The following is a 23459-nucleotide window of genomic DNA, read 5'->3' as shown; positions in this document are numbered from 1 at the left end:
AAAATAATAGTGTCACGTTAAGCTAATCCTCTCAAACGTGGCCCGTGGGCTTTAATACACTGGCGTAGCGAGAGACAGCTAGAGAGGAGAGAGAGACACAGCTAGAGAGAGGGAGAAACAGCTAGAGATAGAGAGATAACTAGAGAGAGACAGATAGAGAGAGACAGATAGAGAGAGAGACACAGCTAGAGAAAGAGAGATAACTAGAGAGAGAAAAAGACAGACAGGTAGAGAGAGAAAGACAGCTAGAGAGAGAAAGACAGCTAGAAAGAGCGAGACAGCTCGAGAGAGAGAGAGCGAGACAGCTCGAGAGAGAGAGAGAGCGAGACAGCTCAAGAGAGAGAGAGCGAGACAGCTCAAGAGAGAGAGAGCGAGACAGCTCAAGAGAGAGAGAGCGAAAGAGACACAGCTAGAGAGAGAGAGACAGCTAGGGAGAGACAGCTAGAGCGAGACAGCTAGAGCGAGAGAGAGACAGCTAGAGAGAGACAGCTAGAGCGAGACAGCTAGAGCGAGAGAGAGACAGCTAGAGCGAGACAGCTAGAGAGAGAAAGACAGCTAGAGAGAGAAAGACAGCTAGAGAGAGAGAGACACAGTGAGAGACAGTGAGAGAGGGAGAGACAGCTAGAGAGAGACACAGCTAGAGAGAGAGAGACACAGCTAGAGAGAGAGAGACAGCTAGAGAGAGAGAGACAGCTAGAGAGAGAGAGACACAGCTAGAGAGAGAGAGACAGCTAGAGAGAGAGAGACACAGTGAGAGACAGTGAGAGAGGGAGAGACAGCTAGAGAGAGACACAGCTAGAGAGAGAGAGACACAGCTAGAGAGAGAGAGACAGCTAGAGAGAGAGAGACAGCTAGAGAGAGAGAGACACAGCTAGAGAGAGAGAGACAGCTAGAGAGAGAGACACAGTGAGAGACAGTGAGAGAGGGAGAGACAGCTAGAGAGAGACACATAGCTAGAGAGAGAGAGACACATAGCTAGAGAGAGACACATAGCTAGAGAGAGAGAGACACATAGCTAGAGAAAGAGAGACACATAGCTAGAGAAAGAGAGACACATAGCTAGAGAAAGAGAGACACATAGCTAGAGAGAGAGAGACACATAGCTAGAGAAAGAGAGACACATAGCTAGAGAAAGAGAGACACATAGCTAGAGAGAGAGAGACACATAGCTAGAGAGAGAGAGACACATAGCTAGAGAAAGAGAGACACATAGCTAGAGAAAGAGAGAGACATAGCTAGAGAGAGAGAGACACATAGCTAGAGAGAGAGAGACACATAGCTAGAGAGAGAGAGACACATAGCTAGAGAGAGACATATAGCTAGAGAGAGACACATAGCTAGAGAGAGAGAGACAGCTAATGAGAGAGACACAGCTAATGAGAGAGAGACAGCTAATGAGAGAGAGACACATAGCTAGAGAGAGAGAGACAGCTAATGAGAGAGACACAGCTAATGAGAGAGAGACAGCTAATGAGAGAGAGACAGCGAGAGAGAGAGAGAGACAGCGAGAGAGAGAGAGAGACAGCGAGAGACACAGCTAGAGAGAGAGACACAGCTAATGAGAGAGAGAGACAGCTAATGAGAGAGAGACAGCGAGAGAGAGACAGCTAATGAGAGAGAGATAGAGCGAGTGAGAGAGACAGCGAGTGAGAGAGACAGCGAGTGAGAGAGACAGCTAGAGAGAGAGACACAGCTAGAGAGAGAGACACAGCTAGAGAGAGAGAGACAGCTAATGAGAGAGAGACAGCTAGAGAGTGAGAGACAGCTAGAGAGTGAGAGACAGCTAAAGAGAGAGACAGCTAGAGAGAGAGAGACAGCTAGAGCAAGAGAGAGATATAGATATATAGAGAGAGATCTGTCTACACTGTGTCCTAGGTCAGGATCCAATTATGAACCACAAAGCCAACGTGTCAGTCATATGGTGTTGGCATCCAGGCACAGAAGCATCATGGTATCAGCACTAAGCAGGGCGGCAGAGGATCCATCCAATCTAATCAGTATGTTTATGGCGTTCGACATCAGGGTCGTATTCATTTGATACCAAACAGAGAAAAAAATGGACGGAAAAGGGGAGGGACTACCCAAACTTGTCAAATGAGAAACACAGTTTATTGGTTGTAAGACTTTTTCTAGGGTTTTGTACGGTGTGCACTAGTGAATATAACCCAGGACTGTGAGTTCCAGAATATGATCCTGAGTAGTGAGTTCTAGAATAAATTAATATGATCCAGGGGAGTGAGTTCTAGAATAAATGTATATTAACATGATCCAGGGGAGTGAGTTCTAGAATAAATGTATATTAATATGATCCAGGGGAGTGAGTTCTAGAATAAATGTATATTAACATGATCCAGGGGAGTGAGTTCTAGAATAAATTAATATGATCCAGGGGAGTGAGTTCTAGAATAAATGTATATTAACATGATCCAGGGGAGTGAGTTCTAGAATAAATGTATATTAATATGATCCAGGGGAGTGAGTTCTAGAATAAATGTATATTAACATGATCCAGGGGAGTGAGTTCTAGAATAAATTAATATGATCCAGGGGAGTGAGTTCTAGAATAAATGTATATTAACATGATCCAGGGGAGTGAGTTCTAGAATAAATGTATATTAATATGATCCAGGAGAGTGAGTTCTAGAATAAATGTATATTAACATGATCCAGGGGAGTGAGTTCTAGAATAAATTAATATGATCCAGGGGAGTGAGTTCTAGAATAAATGTATATTAACATGATCCAGGGGAGTGAGTTCTAGAATAAATGTATATTAATATGATCCAGGGGAGTGAGTTCTAGAATAAATGTATATTAACATGATCCAGGGGAGTGAGTTCTAGAATAAATTAATATGATCCAGGGGAGTGAGTTCGAGAATAAATGTATATTAACATGATCAATGGGAGTGAGTTCTAGAATAAATTAATATGATCCAGGGGAGTGAGTTCGAGAATAAATGTATATTAACATGATCCAGGGGAGTGAGTTCTAGAATAAATGTATATTAATATGATCCAGGGGAGTGAGTTCTAGAATAAATGTATATTAATATGATCCAGGGGAGTGAGTTCTAGAATAAATGTATATTAACATGATCCAGGGGAGTGAGTTCTAGAATAAATGTATATTAACATGATCCAGGGGAGTGAGTTCTAGAATAAATGTATATTAATATGATCCAGGGGAGTGAGTTCTAGAATAAATGTATATTAATATGATCCAGGGGAGTGAGTTCTAGAATAAATGTATATTAATATGATCCAGGGGAGTGAGTTCTAGAATAAATGTATATTAACATGATCCAGGGGAGTGAGTTCTAGAATAAATTAATATGATCCAGGGGAGTGAGTTCTAGAATAAATTAGCATAAATATGATCCAGGGGAGTGAGTTCTAGAATAAATTAGCATTAATATGATCCAGGGGAGTGAGTTCTAGAATAAATTAATAATAATATGATCCAGGGGAGTGAGTTCTAGAATAAATGAATATGACCCAGTGGAGTGAATATGACCCCGGGAAGTGAGTACTAAAAGGTGGAAAACCATGTAAAGCATATTGCTCAACATGAAAGTTATTTTCAAGTTACTTTTGTACTGTATCAAAACCACAAGTCAACAATGAAATCACAAACACTATACCTGCTTGATGCCTACTCATGACTGTACGATTCTTTGGATTAAATAATCTGCTAAACGGCATATATTATTATAACATAGCTAACATCGATCCTCCAAGTGACTTCAAGTCAATTAACTACTTGCTAGGCTATGTTTACAGCACCCTCTCTACCTTACAGAATGATATACACCCTCTTCATCAGACCAGTAGACTGGAATCCTCTCTACCTTACAGAATGATATACACCCTCTTCATCAGACCAGTAGACTGGAATCCTCTCTACCTTACAGAATGATATACACCCTCTTCATCAGACCAGTAGACTGGAATCCTCTCTATCCTACAGAATGGTATCCACCCTCTTCATCAGACCAGTACACTGGAACCCTCTCTACCTTACAGAATCCACACTCTTCATCAGACCAGTAGACTGGAATCCTCTCTACCTTACAGAACGATATCCACCCTCTTCATCAGACCAGTAGACTGGAATCGTCTCTATCCTACAGAATGGTATCCACCCTCTTCATCAGACCAGTAGACTGGAACCCTCTCTACCTTACAGAATCCACCCTCTTCATCAGACCAGTAGACTGGAACCCTCTCTATCTTACAGAATGATATCCACCCTCTTCATCAGACCAGTAGACTGGAACCCTCTACTAACAGAATGATATCCACCCTCTTCATCAGACCAGTAGACTGGAACCCTCTCTACTAACAGAATGATATCCATCCTCTTCATCAGACCAGTAGACTGGAACCCTCTCTATCTTACAGAATGATATCCACCCTCTTCATCAGACCAGTAGACTGGAATCCTCTCTACTTAACAGAATGATATCCACCCTCTTCATCAGACCAGTAGACTGGAATCCTCTCTATCTTACAGAATGATATCCACCCTCTTCATCAGACCAGTAGACTAGAACCCTCTCTACATAACAGAATAATATCCACCCTCTTCATCAGACCAGTAGACTGGAATCCTCTCTACTTACAGAATGATATCCACCCTCTTCATCAGACCAGTAGACTGGAATCCTCTATATCTTACAGAATGATATCCACCCTCTTCATCAGACCAGTAGACTGGAATCCTCTCTATCTTACAGAATGATATCTACCCTCTTCATCAGACCAGTAGACTGGAATCCTCTCTATCTTACAGAATGATATTCACCCTCTTCATCAGACCAGTAGACTGGAATCCTCTCTATCTTACAGAATGATATCTACCCTCTTCATCAGACCAGTAGACTGGAATCCTCTCTACCTTACAGAAGGATATCCACCCTCTTCATCAGACCAGTAGACTGGAATCCTCTCTATCTTACAGAATGATATCCACCCTCTTCATCAGACCAGTAGACTGGAATCCTCTACTAACAGAATGATATCCACCCTCTTCATCAGACCAGTAGACTGGAATCCTCTCTACCTTACAGAATGATATCCACCCTCTTCATCAGACCAGTAGACTAGAACCCTCTATATCTTACAGAATGATATCCACCCTCTTCATCAGACCAGTAGACTGGAACCCTCTCTACTTACAGAATGATATCCACCCTCTTCATCAGACCAGTAGACTGGAACCCCTTCTCTACCTTACAGAATGATAGCCACCCTCTTCATCAGACCAGTAGACTAGAACCCTCTCTATCTTACAGAATGGTATCCATCCTCTTCATCAGACCAGTAGACTGGAATCCTCTCTACTAACAGAATGATATCCACCCTCTTCATCAGACCAGTAGACTAGAACCCTCTCTACTTAACAGAATGATATCCACCCTCTTCATCAGACCAGTAGACTGGAATCCTCTACTAACAGAATGATATCCACCCTCTTCATCAGACCAGTAGACTGGAATCCTCTCTACCTTACAGAATGATATCCACCCTCTTCATCAGACCAGTAGACTGGAATCCTCTCTATCTTACAGAATGATATCCACCCTCTTCATCAGACCAGTAGACTGGAATCCTCTCTACCTTACAGAATGATATCCACCCTCTTCATCAGACCAGTAGACTGGAATCCTCTCTATCTTACAGAATGATATCCATCCTCTTCATCAGACCAGTAGACTGGAACCCTCTCTACCTTACAGAATGATATCCACCCTCTTCATCAGACTGGAATCCTCTCTACTAACAGAACGATATCCACCCTCTTCATCAGACCAGTAGACTGGAACCCTCTCTATCTTACAGAATGATATCCACCCTCTTCATCAGACCAGTAGACTGGAACCCTCTCTACCTTACAGAATGATATCCACCCTCTTCATCAGACTGGAATCCTCTCTATCTTACAGAATGATATCCACCCTCTTCATCAGGCCAGTAGACTGGAATCCTCTCTACCTTACAGAATGATATCCACCCTCTTCATCAGACCAGTAGACTGGAACCCTCCCTACGTACAGAATGATATCCACCCTCTTCATCAGAACAGTAGACTGGAATCCTCTCTACCTTACAGAATGATATCCACCCTCTTCATCAGACCAGTAGACTGGAACCCTCCCTACGTACAGAATGATATCCACCCTCTTCATCAGGCCAGTAGACTGGAATCCTCTCTACCTTACAGAATGATATCCACCCTCTTCATCAGACCAGTAGACTGGAACCCTCCCTACTAACAGAACGATATCCACCCTCTTCATCAGACTGGAATCATCTCTATCTTACAGAATGATATCCACCCTCTTCATCAGACTGGAACCCTCTCTACCTTACAGAATGATATCCACCCTCTTCATCAGACTGGAACCCTCTCTACCTTACAGAATGATATCCACCCTCTTCATCAGACTGGAACCCTCTCTATCTTACAGAATGATATCCTTCCTCTTCATCAGACCAGTAGACTGGAATCCTCTCTACTTAACAGAATGATATCCATCCTCTTCATCAGACCAGTAGACTGGAACCCTCTCTATCTAACAGAATGAAATCCACCCTCTTCATCAGAACAGTAGACAAGAACCCTCTCTACTTAACAGAATGATATCCACCCTCTTCATCAGACCAGTAGACTGGAATCCTCTCTACCTTACAGAATGATATCCACCCTCTTCATCAGACCAGTAGACTAGAACCCTCTCTATCTTACAGAATGATATCCACCCTCTTCATCAGACCAGTAGACTGGAACCCTCCCTACTTACAGAATGACATCCACCCTCTTCATCAGACCAGTAGACTGGAATCCTCTCTATCTTACAGAATGATATCCACCCTCTTCATCAGACCAGTAGACTGGAAAGGTTCAAGTTCCTCTGCGTACACATCACTGACAATCTGAAATGGTCCACCCACACAGACAGTGTGGTGAAGAAAGCGAAACAGCACCTCTTTCACCTCAGAAGGCTGAAGAAATTGATCTTGGCCCCTAAGACCCTCACAAACTTTTACAGATGCACCGTTGAGAGCATCCGGTCGGGCTGTATCACCGCCTGGTACGGCAACTGCACCGTCCGCAACCGCAGGGCTCTCCAGCGGGCGGTACGTGCTCAGCCCCCTCCTGTACTCCCTGTTCACCCATGACTGTGTGGCGACGCACGCCTCCAACTCAATCATCCAGAGTGCAGACGACACAACATCAATAGGCCTGATTACCAACAATGACAAGACAGACTACAGGTAGGAGGTGAGGACCCTGGCGGACTGGTGCCAGGAAAATAACTTCTCCGTCAACAACACGAAGGAACTGAACGTGGACTTCAGGAAACAGCAGAGGGAGCACGTCCACATCCACGGGGACACAGTGAGGGTACAAACATTTAGGCGTTTGCTAGGCATGTTTTTTAGTTGAAATTGCAGTTTGTATTTAGTTTAAGAATTTAGAAGTGAGCTTGCAACTTTTGACAGATTGGTTTCATCTGCAAAAAAACGAAGACAAAAAAACAGTTGTTCTGTGGAGAGAAAAGTGATGAGTTCCAATATTTGCATAATCGTTGTGATTGGAGGATAGCTCTGAGGGTGATCGAATCAGGATCAAATCCTCTGTTCTCCTCGAGTTAATGATAGAATGTTGATATTGATGATGGCAGAAAGGCCAGTCTCTTTGGCACATGACATGGGGTACAGGGAGTGGAGATTGGTACCCAGGCTTTATCAAGACTGGTACCCAGGCTATATCAAGACTGGTACCCAGGCTATATCAAGACTAGTACCCAGGCTATATCAAGACTAGTACCCAGGCTATATCAAGACTAGAACCCAAGCTATATCAAGACTAGTACCCGGGCTATATCAAGACTGGTACCCAGGCTATATCAAGACTAGTACCCAGGCTATATCAAGACTGGTACCCAGGCTATATCAAGACTGGTACCCAGGCTATATCAAGACTGGTACCCAGGCTATATCAAGACTGGTACCCAGGCTATATCAAGACTGGTACCCAGGCTATATCAAGACTAGAACCCAGGCTATATCAAGACTAGAACCCCGGCTATACCAAGACTAGAACCCAGGCTATATCAAGACTAGAACCCAGGCTATATCAAGACTAGAACCCAGGCTATATCAAGACTAGAACCCCGGCTATACCAAGACTAGAACCCAGGCTATATCAAGACTAGAACCCAGGCTATATCAAGATCCCTGTTATAGTTCTTTGTTATTGTATAGTGCTCCTTGCGTGCACATTCGGTAATACCATATACCCCAGTATGGTACAGAAATGGTATAATGGTGTGAACATCTGGCGGCAGGTAGCCTAGTGGTTAGAGCACTGGGCCAGTAACCGAAAGGTAAACATCTGTCGTTCTGCCCCTGTACAAGGCAGTTAACCCACTGTTTCCCTGGTAGGCCGTCATTGTAAATAAGAATTTGTTCTTAACTGACTTGCCTAGTTAAATAAACGTTCAATAACATATCACCAAACCCTAACACCCACTCTCTTCAATCAGTTAGACAAATGACCTGTTACTAAGTAACATGCCAAATGACCTGTTACTAAGCAACATACCCACTCAGCCAAATGACCTGTTACTAAGCAACATACCCACTCAGCCAAATGACCTGTTACTAAGCAACATACCAACTCAGACAAATGACCTGTTACTAAGCAACATACCCACTCAGCCAAATGACCTGTTACTAAGCAACACACCCACTCAGACAAATGACCTGTTACTAAGCAACATACCAACTTAGCCAAATGACCTGTTACTAAGCAACATACCCACTCAGCCAAATGACCTGTTACTAAGCAACACACCCACTCAGACAAATGACCTGTTACTAAGCAACATACCCACTCAGCCAAATGACCTGTTACTAAGCAACACACCCACTCAGACAAATGAACTGTTACTAAGCAACACACCCACTCAGCCAAATGACCTGTTACTAAGCAACATACCAACTCAGCCAAATGACCTGTTACTAAGCAACACACCCACTCAGCCAAATGACCTGTTACTAAGCAACACACCCACTCAGCCAAATGACCTGTTACTAAGTAACATACCAACTCAGACAAATGACCTGTTACTAAGCAACACACCCACTCAGCCAGCCTACTGACAGAGTATGAATGGATCTTGTGTCATTGAGTGTCCTAGCTAACTGATTCAACAGAAATATACATGACTATTTATCAATGAGGAAGCGCTAGGCTAGCTAGCTAGCTACTTACCTGAGGTGAATCGAAAGGATACCGACTACTGAATTTGAAAAGCAGCTGAAATTTCTCTCCTTCGTAGAGCGTGCCCGTGGCTCCTTCCATATCTACAATCCATCTGGATGAAAAAGACAGAAGATGCCATATTAAAATATAGACACACACACACACACACACACAGTACCAGTCAAAAGGTTTAGACACACCTGAATGGGACTATCAGCTCTCTGTAACCTAGAGGACAACCAGTGGGTCCGTCTCCTCTATACCATGTTTCACACCTGGTAGTGTGGTGGATGGGACTACCAGCTCTCTGTAACCTAGAGGGCAACCAGTGGGTCCGTCTCCTCTATAGCACCCACCTGGTAGTGTGGTGGATGGGACTACCAGCTCTCTGTAACCTAGAGGGCAACCAGTGGGTCCGTCTCCTCTATACCACCCACCTGGTAGTTTGGTGGATGGGACTACCAGCTCTCTGTAACCTAGAGGGCAACCAGTGGGTCCGTCTCCTCTATACCACCCACCTGGTAGTGTGGTGGATGGGACTACCAGCTCTCTGTAACCTAGAGGACAACCAGTGGGTCCGTCTCCTCTATACCATGTTTCACACCTGGTAGTGTGGTAGATGGGACTACCAGCTCTCTGTAACCTAGAGGACAACCAGTGGGTCCGTCTCCTCTATACCATGATTCACACCTGGTAGTGTGGTAGATGGGACTACCAGCTCTCTGTAACCTAGAGGGCAACCAGTGGGTCCGTCTCCTCTATACCACCCACCTGGTAGTGTGGTGGATGGGACTACCAGCTCTCTGTAACCTAGAGGGCAACCAGTGGGTCCGTCTCCTCTATACCACCCACCTGGTAGTGTGGTGGATGGGACTACCAGCTCTCTGTAACCTAGAGGGCAACCAGTGGGTCCGTCTCCTCTATACCACCCACCTGGTAGTGTGGTGGATGGGACTACCAGCTCTCTGTAACCTAGAGGGCAACCAGTGGGTCCGTCTCCTCTATACCACCCACCTGGTAGTGTGGTGGATGGGACTACCAGCTCTCTGTAACCTAGAGGGCAACCAGTGGGTCCGTACGACAGACCACGTATTCACCCTGCACACCCTAACTGACCAACAAACAAAACAAAAAGACAAAGTCTTCTCATGTTCATTTAAAAAAAGAAAAGAAAAAGGCTTCAGACTCATTTGGCATGAGGGTCCGCTATACAAATTGATGGAAAATGTTTGGGGAAAAAAAACATTTGACATTATAAAAATCCATGTACACAAAAAGCAACAAAAAAACACACACACTTCTTCACACAGTGCCGTGGGGTGAGACAGGGACGCAGTGTAAGAGCAAACCTCTTCAAAGTGAGGTACAGTACCAGTCAAAAGTTTAAACACCTACTCATTCAAGGGTTTTTCTTTATTTTTTACTATTTTCTACATTGTAGAATAATAGTGAAGACATCAAAACTATGAAATAATACATATGGAATCATGGTGCAACCAATAAAGTGTTAAGCTAATCAAAATATTATTTTTTATTTGAGATTCTTCAAAGTAGCCACCCTTTGCCTTGATGACAGCTTTGCACAAACCCTTGAGTATGTGCATCCAAACTTTTGACTGCTACTGTATATGAACGAATTGGAGAGGGCAGACAGATGAACCTGGAGAAGAGTCCCCTAAGCAAGCTGGTCCTGGGGCTCTGTTCACAAACACAAACACACCCCACAGAGCCCCAGGACAACAGCACAATTAGACCCAACCAAATCATGAGAAAACAAAAAAAAGTATTACTTGACACAATGGAAAGAATTATCAAAACAACAGAGCAAATTAGAATGCTATTTGGCCCTAAACAGAGAGTACACCATGTAGAATACCTGACGACTGTGACTGACCCAAACTTAAGGAAAGCTTTGTCTATGTACAGACTTAGTGAGCATAGCCTTGCTATTGAGAAAGTAGGCAGACCTGGCTCTCAAGAGAAGACAGGCTATGTGCACACTGCCCACTAAATGAGGTGGAAACTGAGCTGCACTTCCTTACCTCCTGCCCAATGTATGACCATATTAGAGACACATATTTCCCTCAGATCACACAGATCCACAAAACATTAGAAAACAAATTTAATTTTGATAAACTCCCATATCTATTGAGTGAAATACCACATAATTTGTGACCTGTTGCCACAACAAACACCATTGTATATACAACACATATTTATTTTTATTTTCCCTTTTGTACTTTAACTATTTGCACATAATATGACATTTGAAATGTATTTATTCTTTTGGAACTTTTGTGAGTAAGTTTTACTGTTACTTTTTATTGTTCTTTTCACTTTTGTTTATTATCTACTTCACTTGCTTTGGCAATGTTAACATATGTTTCCCATGCCAATAAAGCCCCTTGAATTGAAATGGGGGGAAAGAGAGACAGACAGAGCGAGAGACAGAGCGACAGAGCGAGAGACAGAGCGAGAGACAGAGCGAGAGACAGAGCGAGAGACAGAGCGAGAGACAGAGCGAGAGACAGAGCGAGAGACAGAGCGAGAGACAGAGCGAGAGACAGAGCGAGAGACAGAGCGAGAGACAGAGCGACAGAGCGAGAGACAGAGCGAGAGACAGAGCGAGCGACAGAGGGTGGGTGAGTCTGTCTGTCTGTCTGTCTGTCTGTGTCTGTGCACAAAAGCCCCAGCGCACAAAGCAAGGTCCATAATGAAATGGTTTGAAAAGATCGGTGTGGAAGAACTTGCCATTGGGATGAATTTTCTTGAATTTTCTTTTTTTTCTCACCTTTATTTAACCACCAATTGGAACGGTGACTGTGAGCCAGGCCTAAATCGCCCAACGTCAGTGCCCGACCTCACTAATGCTCTTGGGGCTGAATGGAAAGAAGTCCCCGCACCACTGTTCCAACATCTAGTGGAAAGCCTTCCCAGAAGAGTGGAGGCTGTTATAGCAGCAATGTTCCAACATCTAGTGGAAAGCCTTCCCAGAAGAGTGGAGGCTGTTGTAGCAGCAATGTTCCAACATCTAGTGGAAAGCCTTCCCAGAAGAGTGGAGGCTGTTATAGCACCAATGTTCCAAAATCTAGTGGAAAGCCTTCCCAGAAGAGTGGAGGCTGTTATAGCAGCAATGTTCCATCATCTAGTGGAAAGCCTTCCCAGAAGAGTGGAGGCTGTTATAGCAGCAATGTTCCAACATCTAGTGGAAAGCCTTCCCAGAAGAGTGGAGGCTGTTATAGCACCAATGTTCCAACATCTAGTGGAAAGCCTTCCCAGAAGAGTGGAGGCTGTTATAGCACCAATGTTCCAACATCTAGTGGAAAGCCTTCCCAGAAGAGTGGAGGCTGTTATAGCACCAATGTTCCAACATCTAGTGGAAAGCCTTCCCAGAAGAGTGGAGGCTGTTATAGCAGCAATGTTCCAACATCTAGTGGAAAGCCTTCCCAGAAGAGTGGAGGCTGTTATAGCAGCAATGTTCCAACATCTAGTGGAAAGCCTTCCCAGAAGAGTGGAGGCTGTTATAGCACCAATGTTCCAACATCTAGTGGAAAGCCTTCCCAGAAGAGTGGAGGCTGTTATAGCAGCAATGTTCCAACATCTAGTGGAAAGCCTTCCCAGAAGAGTGGAGGCTGTTATAGCACCAATGTTCCAACATCTAGTGGAAAGCCTTCCCAGAAGAGTGGAGGCTGTTATAGCAGCAATGTTCCAACATCTAGTGGAAAGCCTTCCCAGAAGAGTGGAGGCTGTTATAGCACCAATGTTACAACATCTAGTGGAAAGCCTTCCCAGAAGAGTGGAGGCTGTTATAGCAGCAATGTTCCATCATCTAGTGGAAAGCCTTCCCAGAAGAGTGGAGGCTGTTATAGCAGCAATGTTCCAACATCTAGTGGAAAGCCTTCCCAGAAGAGTGGAGGCTGTTATAGCAGCAATGTTCCAACATCTAGTGGAAAGCCTTCCCAGAAGAGTGGAGGCTGTTATAGCAGCAATGTTCCATCATCTAGTGGAAAGCCTTCCCAGAAGAGTGGAGGCTGTTATAGCACCAATGTTCCAACATCTAGTGGAAAGCCTTCCCAGAAGAGTGGAGGCTGTTATAGCACCAATGTTCCAACATCTAGAGGAAAGCCTTCCCAGAAGAGTGGAGGCTGTTATAGCACCAATGTTCCAACATCTAGTGGAAAGCCTTCCCAGAAGAGTGGAGGCTGTTATAGCAGCAATGTTCCAACATCTAGTGGAAAGTCTTCCCAGAAGAGTGGAGGCTGTTATAGCACCAATGTTCCAACATCTAGTGGAAAGCCTTCCCAGAAGAGTGGAGGCTGTTATAGCAGCAATGTTCCAACATCTAGTGGAAAGCCTTCCCAGAAGAGTGGAGGCTGTTATAGCACCAATGTTCCAACATCTGGTGGAAAGCCTTCCCAGAGGAGTGGAGGCTGTTATAGCAGCAATGTTCCAACATCTAGTGGAAAGCCTTCCCAGAAGAGGGGAGCAGCATAGGGAGGACCCACTCCATATTAATACCCATGATTTTGGAATCACAAACGTTCGATGAACAGGTGTCCACATACTTTTGGTCATGTAGTATAAGTTTACATTACCAGAGCAAATGAAATAAACAAAAACAAAAAAAAGTTAGATTTTTTTTTTTTACATAACAAAATGTACAGTTAAACACGGCACTCAAAAGTTTCAAAAGGATAAAGACATTTCAAATGTTATATTATCAGGTATTATCATAGCTTTGTGTTCACAGGAAGTTTGTAATTCGCTATGGTAACGCTACATCAATAACATGGAAGCAATATGGCGGCTATAGAAAGGGGATGCACCACTGCTGGACTAGTGCTGCACGGTATACCGAAACAACAGTACTTTTTCTATACTAGAACATGGAAAAAACGTCTCTGTACTAGAATTCATGTTACTTTCAGTCTGTCAAATGTGTCTCACATCTTACATGGATTAAGAGGACCACGTCTGTCAGGTAATTTGTCTGAATTTCAGTAGTAAGTTAGCCAGGCTACTTGAGCATGCAGCTGACACAGCGAGCCAAATTTTGAGAAGCAAGCGAGAGAGAAAATGTAGACAGCAAGGCTTCTAATGAAAACATACCTCCGTCTTGTTGACAAAAATTGGCTCCAGAAGCAAACTATGGGAATACATTGCTTACAGAGCAGATGAGGCCCAAACCACCAAAACAACTAAGTAGAAGGTGCTACAAAGCAGTGCAGTGTGAGGGAGGTTTAGTTCCAAAAGACATGAAAAAAAAATGACTTTACACATGACATTTGCAAAGTAACGTTATACTACTAGAAACTCAATTTGAATAATTTTCGAGTTGGGCAGGATAAACTAGTTTAATACAGGGGGGAGGATAAACTAGTTTAATACATGGGGTAGGATAGACTGGTTTAATACAGGGAGGAAGGATAAACTAGTTTAATACAGGGGTGAGGATAAACCAGTTTAATACAGGGGGGAGGATAAACCAGTTTAATACAGGGTGGAGGATAAACCAGTTTAATACAGGGGGGAGGATAAACCAGTTTAATACAGAGGGAAGGATAAACTAGTTTAATACAGGGGGGAGGATAAACTAGTTTAATACAGGGGGGAGGATAAACTAGTTTAATACAGAGGGAGGGATAAACTAGTTTAATACAGGGGGGAGGATAAACTAGTTTAATACAGAGGGGAGGATAAACTAGTTTAATACAGGGGGAGGGATAAACTAGTTTAATACAGAGGGGAGGATAAACTAGTTTAATACAGGGGGAGGGATAAACTAGTTTAATACAGGGGGAGGATAAACTAGTTTAATACAGAGGGAAGGATAAACTAGTTTAATACAGGGGGGAAGGATAAACTAGTTTAATACAGGGGGAGGATAAACTAGTTTAATACAGAGGGAAGGATAAACTAGTTTAGTACAGGGGGGAGGATAACCTAGTTTAATACAGGGGGGAGGATAAGCTAGTTTAATACAGGGGGGAAGGATAACCTAGTTTAATACAGGGGGAAGGATAACCTAGTTTAATACAGGGGGAGGGATAACCCAGTTTAATACAGGGGGGAAGGATACCCCAGTTTAGTACAGAGGGAAGGATAAACTAGTTTAATACAGAGGGAAGGATAAACTAGTTTAATACAGAGGGAAGGATAAACAAGTTTAATACAGGGGGGAAGGATAACCTAGTTTAATACAGGGGGAGGGATAACCCAGTTTAATACAGAGGGAAGGATAAACTAGTTTAATACAGGGGGGAGGATAACCTAGTTTAATACAGGGGGAAGGATAAACTAGTTTAATAGAGGGGGGAAGGATAACCTAGTTTAATACAGAGGGAAGGATAAACTAGTTTAATACAGGGGGGAGGATAACCTAGTTTAATACAGGGGAGGAAGGATAACCTAGTTTAATACAGGGGGGGTCGGATAACCTAGTTTAATACAGGGGGGGTCGGATAACCTAGTTTAATACAGGGGGGAGGATAACCTAGTTTAATACAGGGGGGAGGATAAACTAGTTTAATACAGGGGGGAGGATAAACTAGTTTAATACAGAGGGAAGGATAACCTAGTTTAATACAGGGGGGAAGGATAAACTAGTTTAATACAGGGGGAGGATAAACTAGTTTAATACAGGGGGACGGATAAACTAGTTTAATACAGGGGGAGGATAAACTAGTTTAATACAGGGGGAAGGATAAACTAGTTTAATACAGAGGGGAGGATAAACCAGTTTAATACAGGGGGTGAATAAACTAGTTTAATACAGGGGGGTGGATAAACTAGTTTAATGCAGGGGGTGAATAAACTAGTTTAATACAGGGGGGTGGATAAACTAGTTTACTACAGGGGGAGGATAAACTAGTTTAATACAGGGGGAGGATAAACTAGTTTAATACAGGGGGGAGGATAAACTAGTTTAATACAGGGGGAAGGATAACCTAGTTTAATACAGGGGGAAGGATAACCTAGTTTAATACAGGGGGAAGGATAACCTAGTTTAATACAGGGGGAGGATAACCTAGTTTAATACAGGGGGAGGATAACCTAGTTTAATACAGGGGGAGGATAAACTAGTTTAATACAGGGGGGAAGGATAACCTAGTTTAATACAGGGGGGAAGGATAACCTAGTTTAATACAGAGGGGAAGGATAACCTAGTTTAATACAGAGGGAAGGATAAACTAGTTTAATACAGGGGGGAGGATAACCTAGTTTAATACAGAGGGAAGGATAAACTAGTTTAATACAGAGGGAAGGATAAACTAGTTTAATACAGGGGGAAGGATAACCTAGTTTAATACAGAGGGAAGGATAAACTAGTTTAATACAGGGGGGAGGATAACCTAGTTTAATACAGAGGGAAGGATAAACTAGTTTAATACAGAGGGAAGGATAAACTAGTTTAATACAGGGGGAAGGATAACCTAGTTTAATACAGAGGGAAGGATAAACTAGTTTAATACAGGGGGGAGGATAACCTAGTTTAATACAGGGGGGTATGATAAACTAGTTTAATACAGAGGGAAGGATAAACTAGTTTAATACAGAGGGAGGATAAACTAGTTTAATACAGGGGGGAAGGATAAACTAGTTTAATACAGGGGGGATAAACTAGTTTAATACAGGGGGAAGGATAGACTAGTTTAATACAGGGGGAGGACAAACTAGTTTAATACAGGGGGGAAGGATAACCTAGATTAATACGGGGGGGAAGGATAAACTAGTTTAATACGGGGGGTATGATAAACTAGTTTAATACAGAGGGAAGGATAACCTAGTTTAATACAGAGGGAAGGATAAACTAGTTTAATACAGAGGGAAGGATAAACTAGTTTAATACAGGGGGAGGATAAACTAGTTTAATACAGGGGGGAAGGATAACCTAGATTAATACGGGGGGGAAGGATAAACTAGTTTAATACGGGGGGTATGATAAACTAGTTTAATACAGAGGGAAGGATAACCTAGTTTAATACAGAGGGAAGGATAAACTAGTTTAATACGGGGGGTATGATAAACTAGTTTAATACAGAGGGAAGGATAAACTAGTTTAATACGGGGGGTATGATAAACTAGTTTAATACAGGGGGAAGGATAAACTAGTTTAATACAGGGGGGAGGATAAACTAGTTTAATACAGAGGGAAGGATAAACTAGTTTAATACAGGGGGAGGATAAACTAGTTTAATACAGAGGGAAGGATAACCTAGTTTAATACAGGGGGGTTGGATAAACTAGTTTAATACAGGGGGGAAGGATAACCTAGTTTAATACAGGGGGAGGATAAATTAGTTTAATACAGGGGGAAGGATAACCTAGTTTAATACAGGGGGGTTGGATAAACTAGTTTAATACAGGGGGAAGGATAACCTAGTTTAATACAGGGGGGTTGGATAAACTAGTTTAATACAGGGGGAAGGACAACCTAGTTTAACACAGGGGGGTTGGATAAACTAGTTTAACACAGGGGGAAGGATAACCTAGTTTAATACAGGGGGGTTGGATAAACTAGTTTAATACAGAGGGAGGATAAACTAGTTTAATACAGAGGGGAAGGATAACCTAGTTTAATACAGGGGGAGGATAAACTAGTTTAATACAAGGGGAGGATGAACTAGTTTAGTACAGGGGGGAAGGATAAACTAGTTTAATACAGGGGGAAGGATAACCTAGTTTAATACAGGGGGAAGGATAACCTAGTTTAATACAGGGGGGAGGATAACATAGTTTAATACAGGGGGAGGGATAAACTAGTTTAATACAGGGGGATGATAAACTAGTTTAATACAGGGGGAGGATAAACCAGTTTAATACAGGGGGGAAGGATAAACTAGTTTAATACAGGGGGGAAGGATAAACTAGTTTAATACTGGGGGGAAGGATAACCTAGTTTAATACAGAGGGGAAGGATAAACTAGTTTAATACAGGGGGAAGGATAAACTAGTTTAATACAGGGGGAGGATAAACTAGTTTAATACAGGGGGGAAGGATAACCTAGTTTAATACAGGGGGATGATAAACTAGTTTAATACAGGGGGGAAGGATAAACTAGTTTAATACGGGGGGTGGGATAAACCAGTTTAATACAGAGGGAGGATAAACTAGTTTAATACAGAGGGGAAGGATAACCTAGTTTAATACAGGGGGAGGATAAACTAGTTTAGTACAGGGGGGAAGGATAAACTAGTTTAATACAGGGGGAAGGATAACCTAGTTTAATACAGGGGGAAGGATAACCTAGTTTAATACAGGGGGGGGGATAACATAGTTTAATACAGGGGGAGGGATAAACTAGTTTAATACAGGGGGGAGGGATAAACCAGTTTAATACAGGGGGGGTAAACTAGTTTAATAAAGGGGGAAGGATAACCTAGTTTAATACAGGGGGGGAGGATAACATAGTTTAATACAGGGGGAGGGATAAACTAGTTTAATACAGAGGGAAGGATAAACTAGTTTAATACAGGGGGAAGGATAAACTAGTTTAATACAGGGGGGAAGGATAAACTAGTTTAATACAGGGGGAGGATAAACTAGTTTAATACAGGGGGGAAGGATAACCTAGTTTAATACAGGGGGGAAGGATAACCTAGTTTAATACAGGGGGAAGGATAAACTAGTTTAATACAGGGGGGAAGGATGAACTAGTTTAATACAGGGGGGAAGGATAACCTAGTTTAATACAGGGGGAAGGATAACCTAGTTTAATACAGGGGGGAAGGATGAACTAGTTTAATACAGGGGGGAAGGATAACCTAGTTTAATACAGGGGGAAGGATAAACTAGTTTAATACAGGGGGGAAGGATAAACTAGTTTAATACAGGGGGAGGATAAACTAGTTTAATACAGAGGGAAGGATAAACTAGTTTAGTACAGGGGGGAGGATAACCTAGTTTAATACAGGGGGGAGGATAAGCTAGTTTAATACAGGGGGGAAGGATAACCTAGTTTAATACAGGGGGAAGGATAAACTAGTTTAATACAGGGGGAGGATAAACTAGTTTAATACAGAGGGAAGGATAACCTAGTTTAATACAGGGGGAGGGATAAACTAGTTTAATACAGGGGGAGGATAAACTAGTTTAATACAGGGGGGAAGGATAAACTAGTTTAATACAGGGGGGAAGGATAAACTAGTTTAATACAGAGGGAAGGATAACCTAGTTTAATACAGGGGGATGATAAACTAGTTTAATACAGGGGGATGGATAACCCAGTTTAATACAGGGGGGAAGGATAACCTAGTTTAATACGGGGGGGGTCGGATAACCTAGTTTAATACAGGGGGAAGGATAAACTAGTTTAATACAGGGGGAGGATAAACTAGTTTAATACAGGGGGAAGGATAAACTAGTTTAATACAGAGGGGAGGATAAACCAGTTTAATACAGGGGGTGAATAAACTAGTTTAATACAGGGGGGTGGATAAACTAGTTTAATGCAGGGGGTGAATAAACTAGTTTAATACAGGGGGGTGGATAAACTAGTTTACTACAGGGGGAGGATAAACTAGTTTAATACAGGGGGAGGATAAACTAGTTTAATACAGGGGGGAGGATAAACTAGTTTAATACAGGGGGAAGGATAACCTAGTTTAATACAGGGGGAAGGATAACCTAGTTTAATACAGGGGGAAGGATAACCTAGTTTAATACAGGGGGAGGATAACCTAGTTTAATACAGGGGGAGGATAACCTAGTTTAATACAGGGGGAGGATAAACTAGTTTAATACAGGGGGGAAGGATAACCTAGTTTAATACAGGGGGGAAGGATAACCTAGTTTAATACAGAGGGGAAGGATAACCTAGTTTAATACAGAGGGAAGGATAAACTAGTTTAATACAGAGGGAAGGATAAACTAGTTTAATACAGAGGGAAGGATAAACTAGTTTAATACAGGGGGAGGATAAACTAGTTTAATACAGGGGGAAGGATAACCTAGTTTAATACAGAGGGAAGGATAAACTAGTTTAATACAGGGGGGAGGATAACCTAGTTTAATACAGGGGGGGTATGATAAACTAGTTTAATACAGAGGGAAGGATAAACTAGTTTAATACAGAGGGAGGATAAACTAGTTTAATACAGGGGGGAAGGATAAACTAGTTTAATACAGGGGGGATAAACTAGTTTAATACAGGGGGAAGGATAGACTAGTTTAATACAGGGGGAGGACAAACTAGTTTAATACAGGGGGGAAGGATAACCTAGATTAATACGGGGGGGAAGGATAAACTAGTTTAATACGGGGGGTATGATAAACTAGTTTAATACAGAGGGAAGGATAAACTAGTTTAATACGGGGGGTATGATAAACTAGTTTAATACAGGGGGAAGGATAAACTAGTTTAATACAGGGGGGAGGATAAACTAGTTTAATACAGAGGGAAGGATAAACTAGTTTAATACAGGGGGAGGATAAACTAGTTTAATACAGAGGGGAGGATAAACTAGTTTAATACAGGGGGGAAGGATAACCTAGATTAATACGGGGGGGAAGGATAAACTAGTTTAATACGGGGGGTATGATAAACTAGTTTAATACAGAGGGAAGGATAAACTAGTTTAATACAGGGGGGAAGGATAAACTAGTTTAATACAGGGGGAGGATAAATTAGTTTAATACAGGGGGAAGGATAACCTAGTTTAATACAGGGGGGTTGGATAAACTAGTTTAATACAGGGGGAAGGATAACCTAGTTTAATACAGGGGGGTTGGATAAACTAGTTTAATACAGGGGGAAGGACAACCTAGTTTAACACAGGGGGGTTGGATAAACTAGTTTAACACAGGGGGAAGGATAACCTAGTTTAATACAGGGGGGTTGGATAAACTAGTTTAATACAGGGGGAAGGATAACCTAGTTTAATACAGGGGGAAGGATAACCTAGTTTAATACAGGGGGAAGGATAACCTAGTTTAATACAGGGGGATGGATGAACTAGTTTAATACAGGGGGGTAGATAAACTAGTTTAATACAGGGGGGAAGGATAAACTAGTTTAATACAGGGGGAAGGATACACTAGTTTAATACAGGGGGAAGGATAACCTAGTTTAATACAGGGGGGAAGGATAACCTAGTTTAATACGGGGGGAAGGATAAAGGTCATCCTGACCATACACACCACAGGGGGCGTTTCCTTGTTTACATTGGCCCGAGGAGCACGCACTCCGGTGACGGCATGACACTGTGGTGACATCATGGCGACATCATGACACCGTGGTATCTATGCTACTATCATACAGCTGTGTAAATACAGGGGACACTGATCCACAACACCACGGGGGGAACAACAACTAGAAACAGAGAGTACTCACTCTCTCACACACACAGTTCCATAAACAACAGCTACTAAACATTAACACATGCTACCGTATCTCTGAATCCACTCCATCACATGGACGCCATTGATTTGCTTTGGTTGCTGCTTCTCATTGAGAAAGATTATATCAGAAGCCAATGTTTTGTAAAGGACAAGAATGGATGGCTGTTACTGGGAAGGACATCAGACGGAACTAAAACAAAAAAGGTATGCCGCTGACAAAACCAGTGTGTCTGTCTGTCTGTCTGTCTGTGAATTCCCATTACAGCAGACAGACAGAGAGACAGAGTCAAGCACTCTGCAACGGGAAAACGGTTTGCAACAAAAAAACGAGAGCTTCTCCTGGTCAAATTCAGTTCCTCCACGTTTCTTTCCGCTTGCTTCCGTCTGGTTTTTAGTAGTTGCCTAAGGAGAGGACAGCTCATAATAATGGCTGGAGTGGAGTCAACGGAATGGAGTCAACGGAATGGAATCAACGGAATGGAGTCAACGGAATGGAATCAACGGAATGGAGTCAACGGAATGGAGTCAACGGAATGGAGTCAACGGAATGGAGTCAACGGAATGGAGTCAACGGAATGGAGTCAACGGAATGGAGTCAACGGAATGGAGTTAATGGAAAGGAATCAACGGAATGGAGTCAACGGAATGGAGTCAACGGAATGGAGTCAACGGAATGGAGTCAACGGAATGGAGTCAACGGAATGGAGTCAACGGAATGGAGTCAACGGAATGGAGTCAACGGAATGGAGTCAACGGAATGGAGTCAACGGAATGGAGTCAACGGAATGGAGTCAACGGAATGGAGTCAACGGAATGGAGTCAACAGAATGGAGTCAACGGAATGGAGTCAACGGAATGGAGTCAACGGAATGGAGTCAACGGAATGGAGTCAACGGAATGAGTCAACGGAATGGAGTCAACGGAATGGAGTCAACGGAATGGAGTCAACGGAATGGAGTCAACGGAATGAGTCAACGGAATGGAATCAACGGAATGAGTCAACGGAATGGAGTCAACGGAATGAGTCAACGGAATGGAGTCAACGGAATGGAGTCAACGGAATGGAGTCAACGGAATGAGTCAACGGAATGGAGTCAACGGAATGAGTCAACGGAATGGAGTCAACGGAATGGAGTCAACAGAATGGAGTCAACAGAATGGAGTCAACGGAATGGAGTCAACGGAATGGAGTCAACGGAATGGAGTCAACGGAATGGAGTCAACGGAATGGAGTCAACGGAATGGAGTCAACGGAATGGAGTCAACGGAATGGAATCAACGGAATGGAATCAACGGAATGGAGTCAACGGAATGGAGTCAACGGAATGGAGTCAACGGAATGGAATCAATGGAATGGAGTTAATGGAATGGAGTTAATGGAATGGAATCAATGGAATGGAGTTAATGGAATGGAATCAATGGAAGGGCATCAACCACATGGAAACTCCTGTGTGGCGCAGCGGTCTAAGGCACTGCATCGCAGTGCTAGAGGCGCCACTACAGACCCGGGTTCGATCCCGGGATATATTACAAACGGCCGCGATCGGAGGTTCCATTGGGAGGCGCACAATTGCCCCAGCATCGTCCAGGTTAGGGGAGGGTTTGGCCAGGGGGACTTTACAAGTAGGCCGTCATTGTAAATAAGAATTTGTTCTTAACTGACTTGTTTAGTTAAATAAAGGTTAAATACATCTTTTTTTTAAATTAAAAGACTCCATTCCAGCCATTTTTATGAGCCGTCCTCCCCTCAGCAGCCTCCCTGTAGTGAATACACCCCAGAGGAGAGATTCAGGTGAAACTCCTTCAGCTCATTCTCATTCTGTGAACACGTCTGCAATAACAC

At 43.0% G+C, this 23459-nt stretch overlaps 1 protein-coding gene across 1 annotated transcript in view; it reads right to left on the bottom strand.

Annotated features, from left to right (window-relative positions):
• Positions 1-23459, bottom strand: part of LOC129858936 (probable ubiquitin-conjugating enzyme E2 W-B) — a 44136-nt gene that overhangs the window by 6969 nt on the left and 13708 nt on the right. The window contains exon 3 of the mRNA XM_055928180.1: positions 9286-9388. Within this exon, the coding sequence (XP_055784155.1) occupies positions 9286-9388 (103 nt within the window). The remainder of the gene's footprint in view (positions 1-9285; positions 9389-23459) is intronic.

This window comes from Salvelinus fontinalis, chromosome 7, assembly GCF_029448725.1.
Source record: "Salvelinus fontinalis isolate EN_2023a chromosome 7, ASM2944872v1, whole genome shotgun sequence".
Classification (NCBI taxonomy): Eukaryota; Metazoa; Chordata; class Actinopteri; order Salmoniformes; family Salmonidae; genus Salvelinus; species Salvelinus fontinalis.
This window is presented reverse-complemented; position numbering and strand designations above follow the sequence as displayed.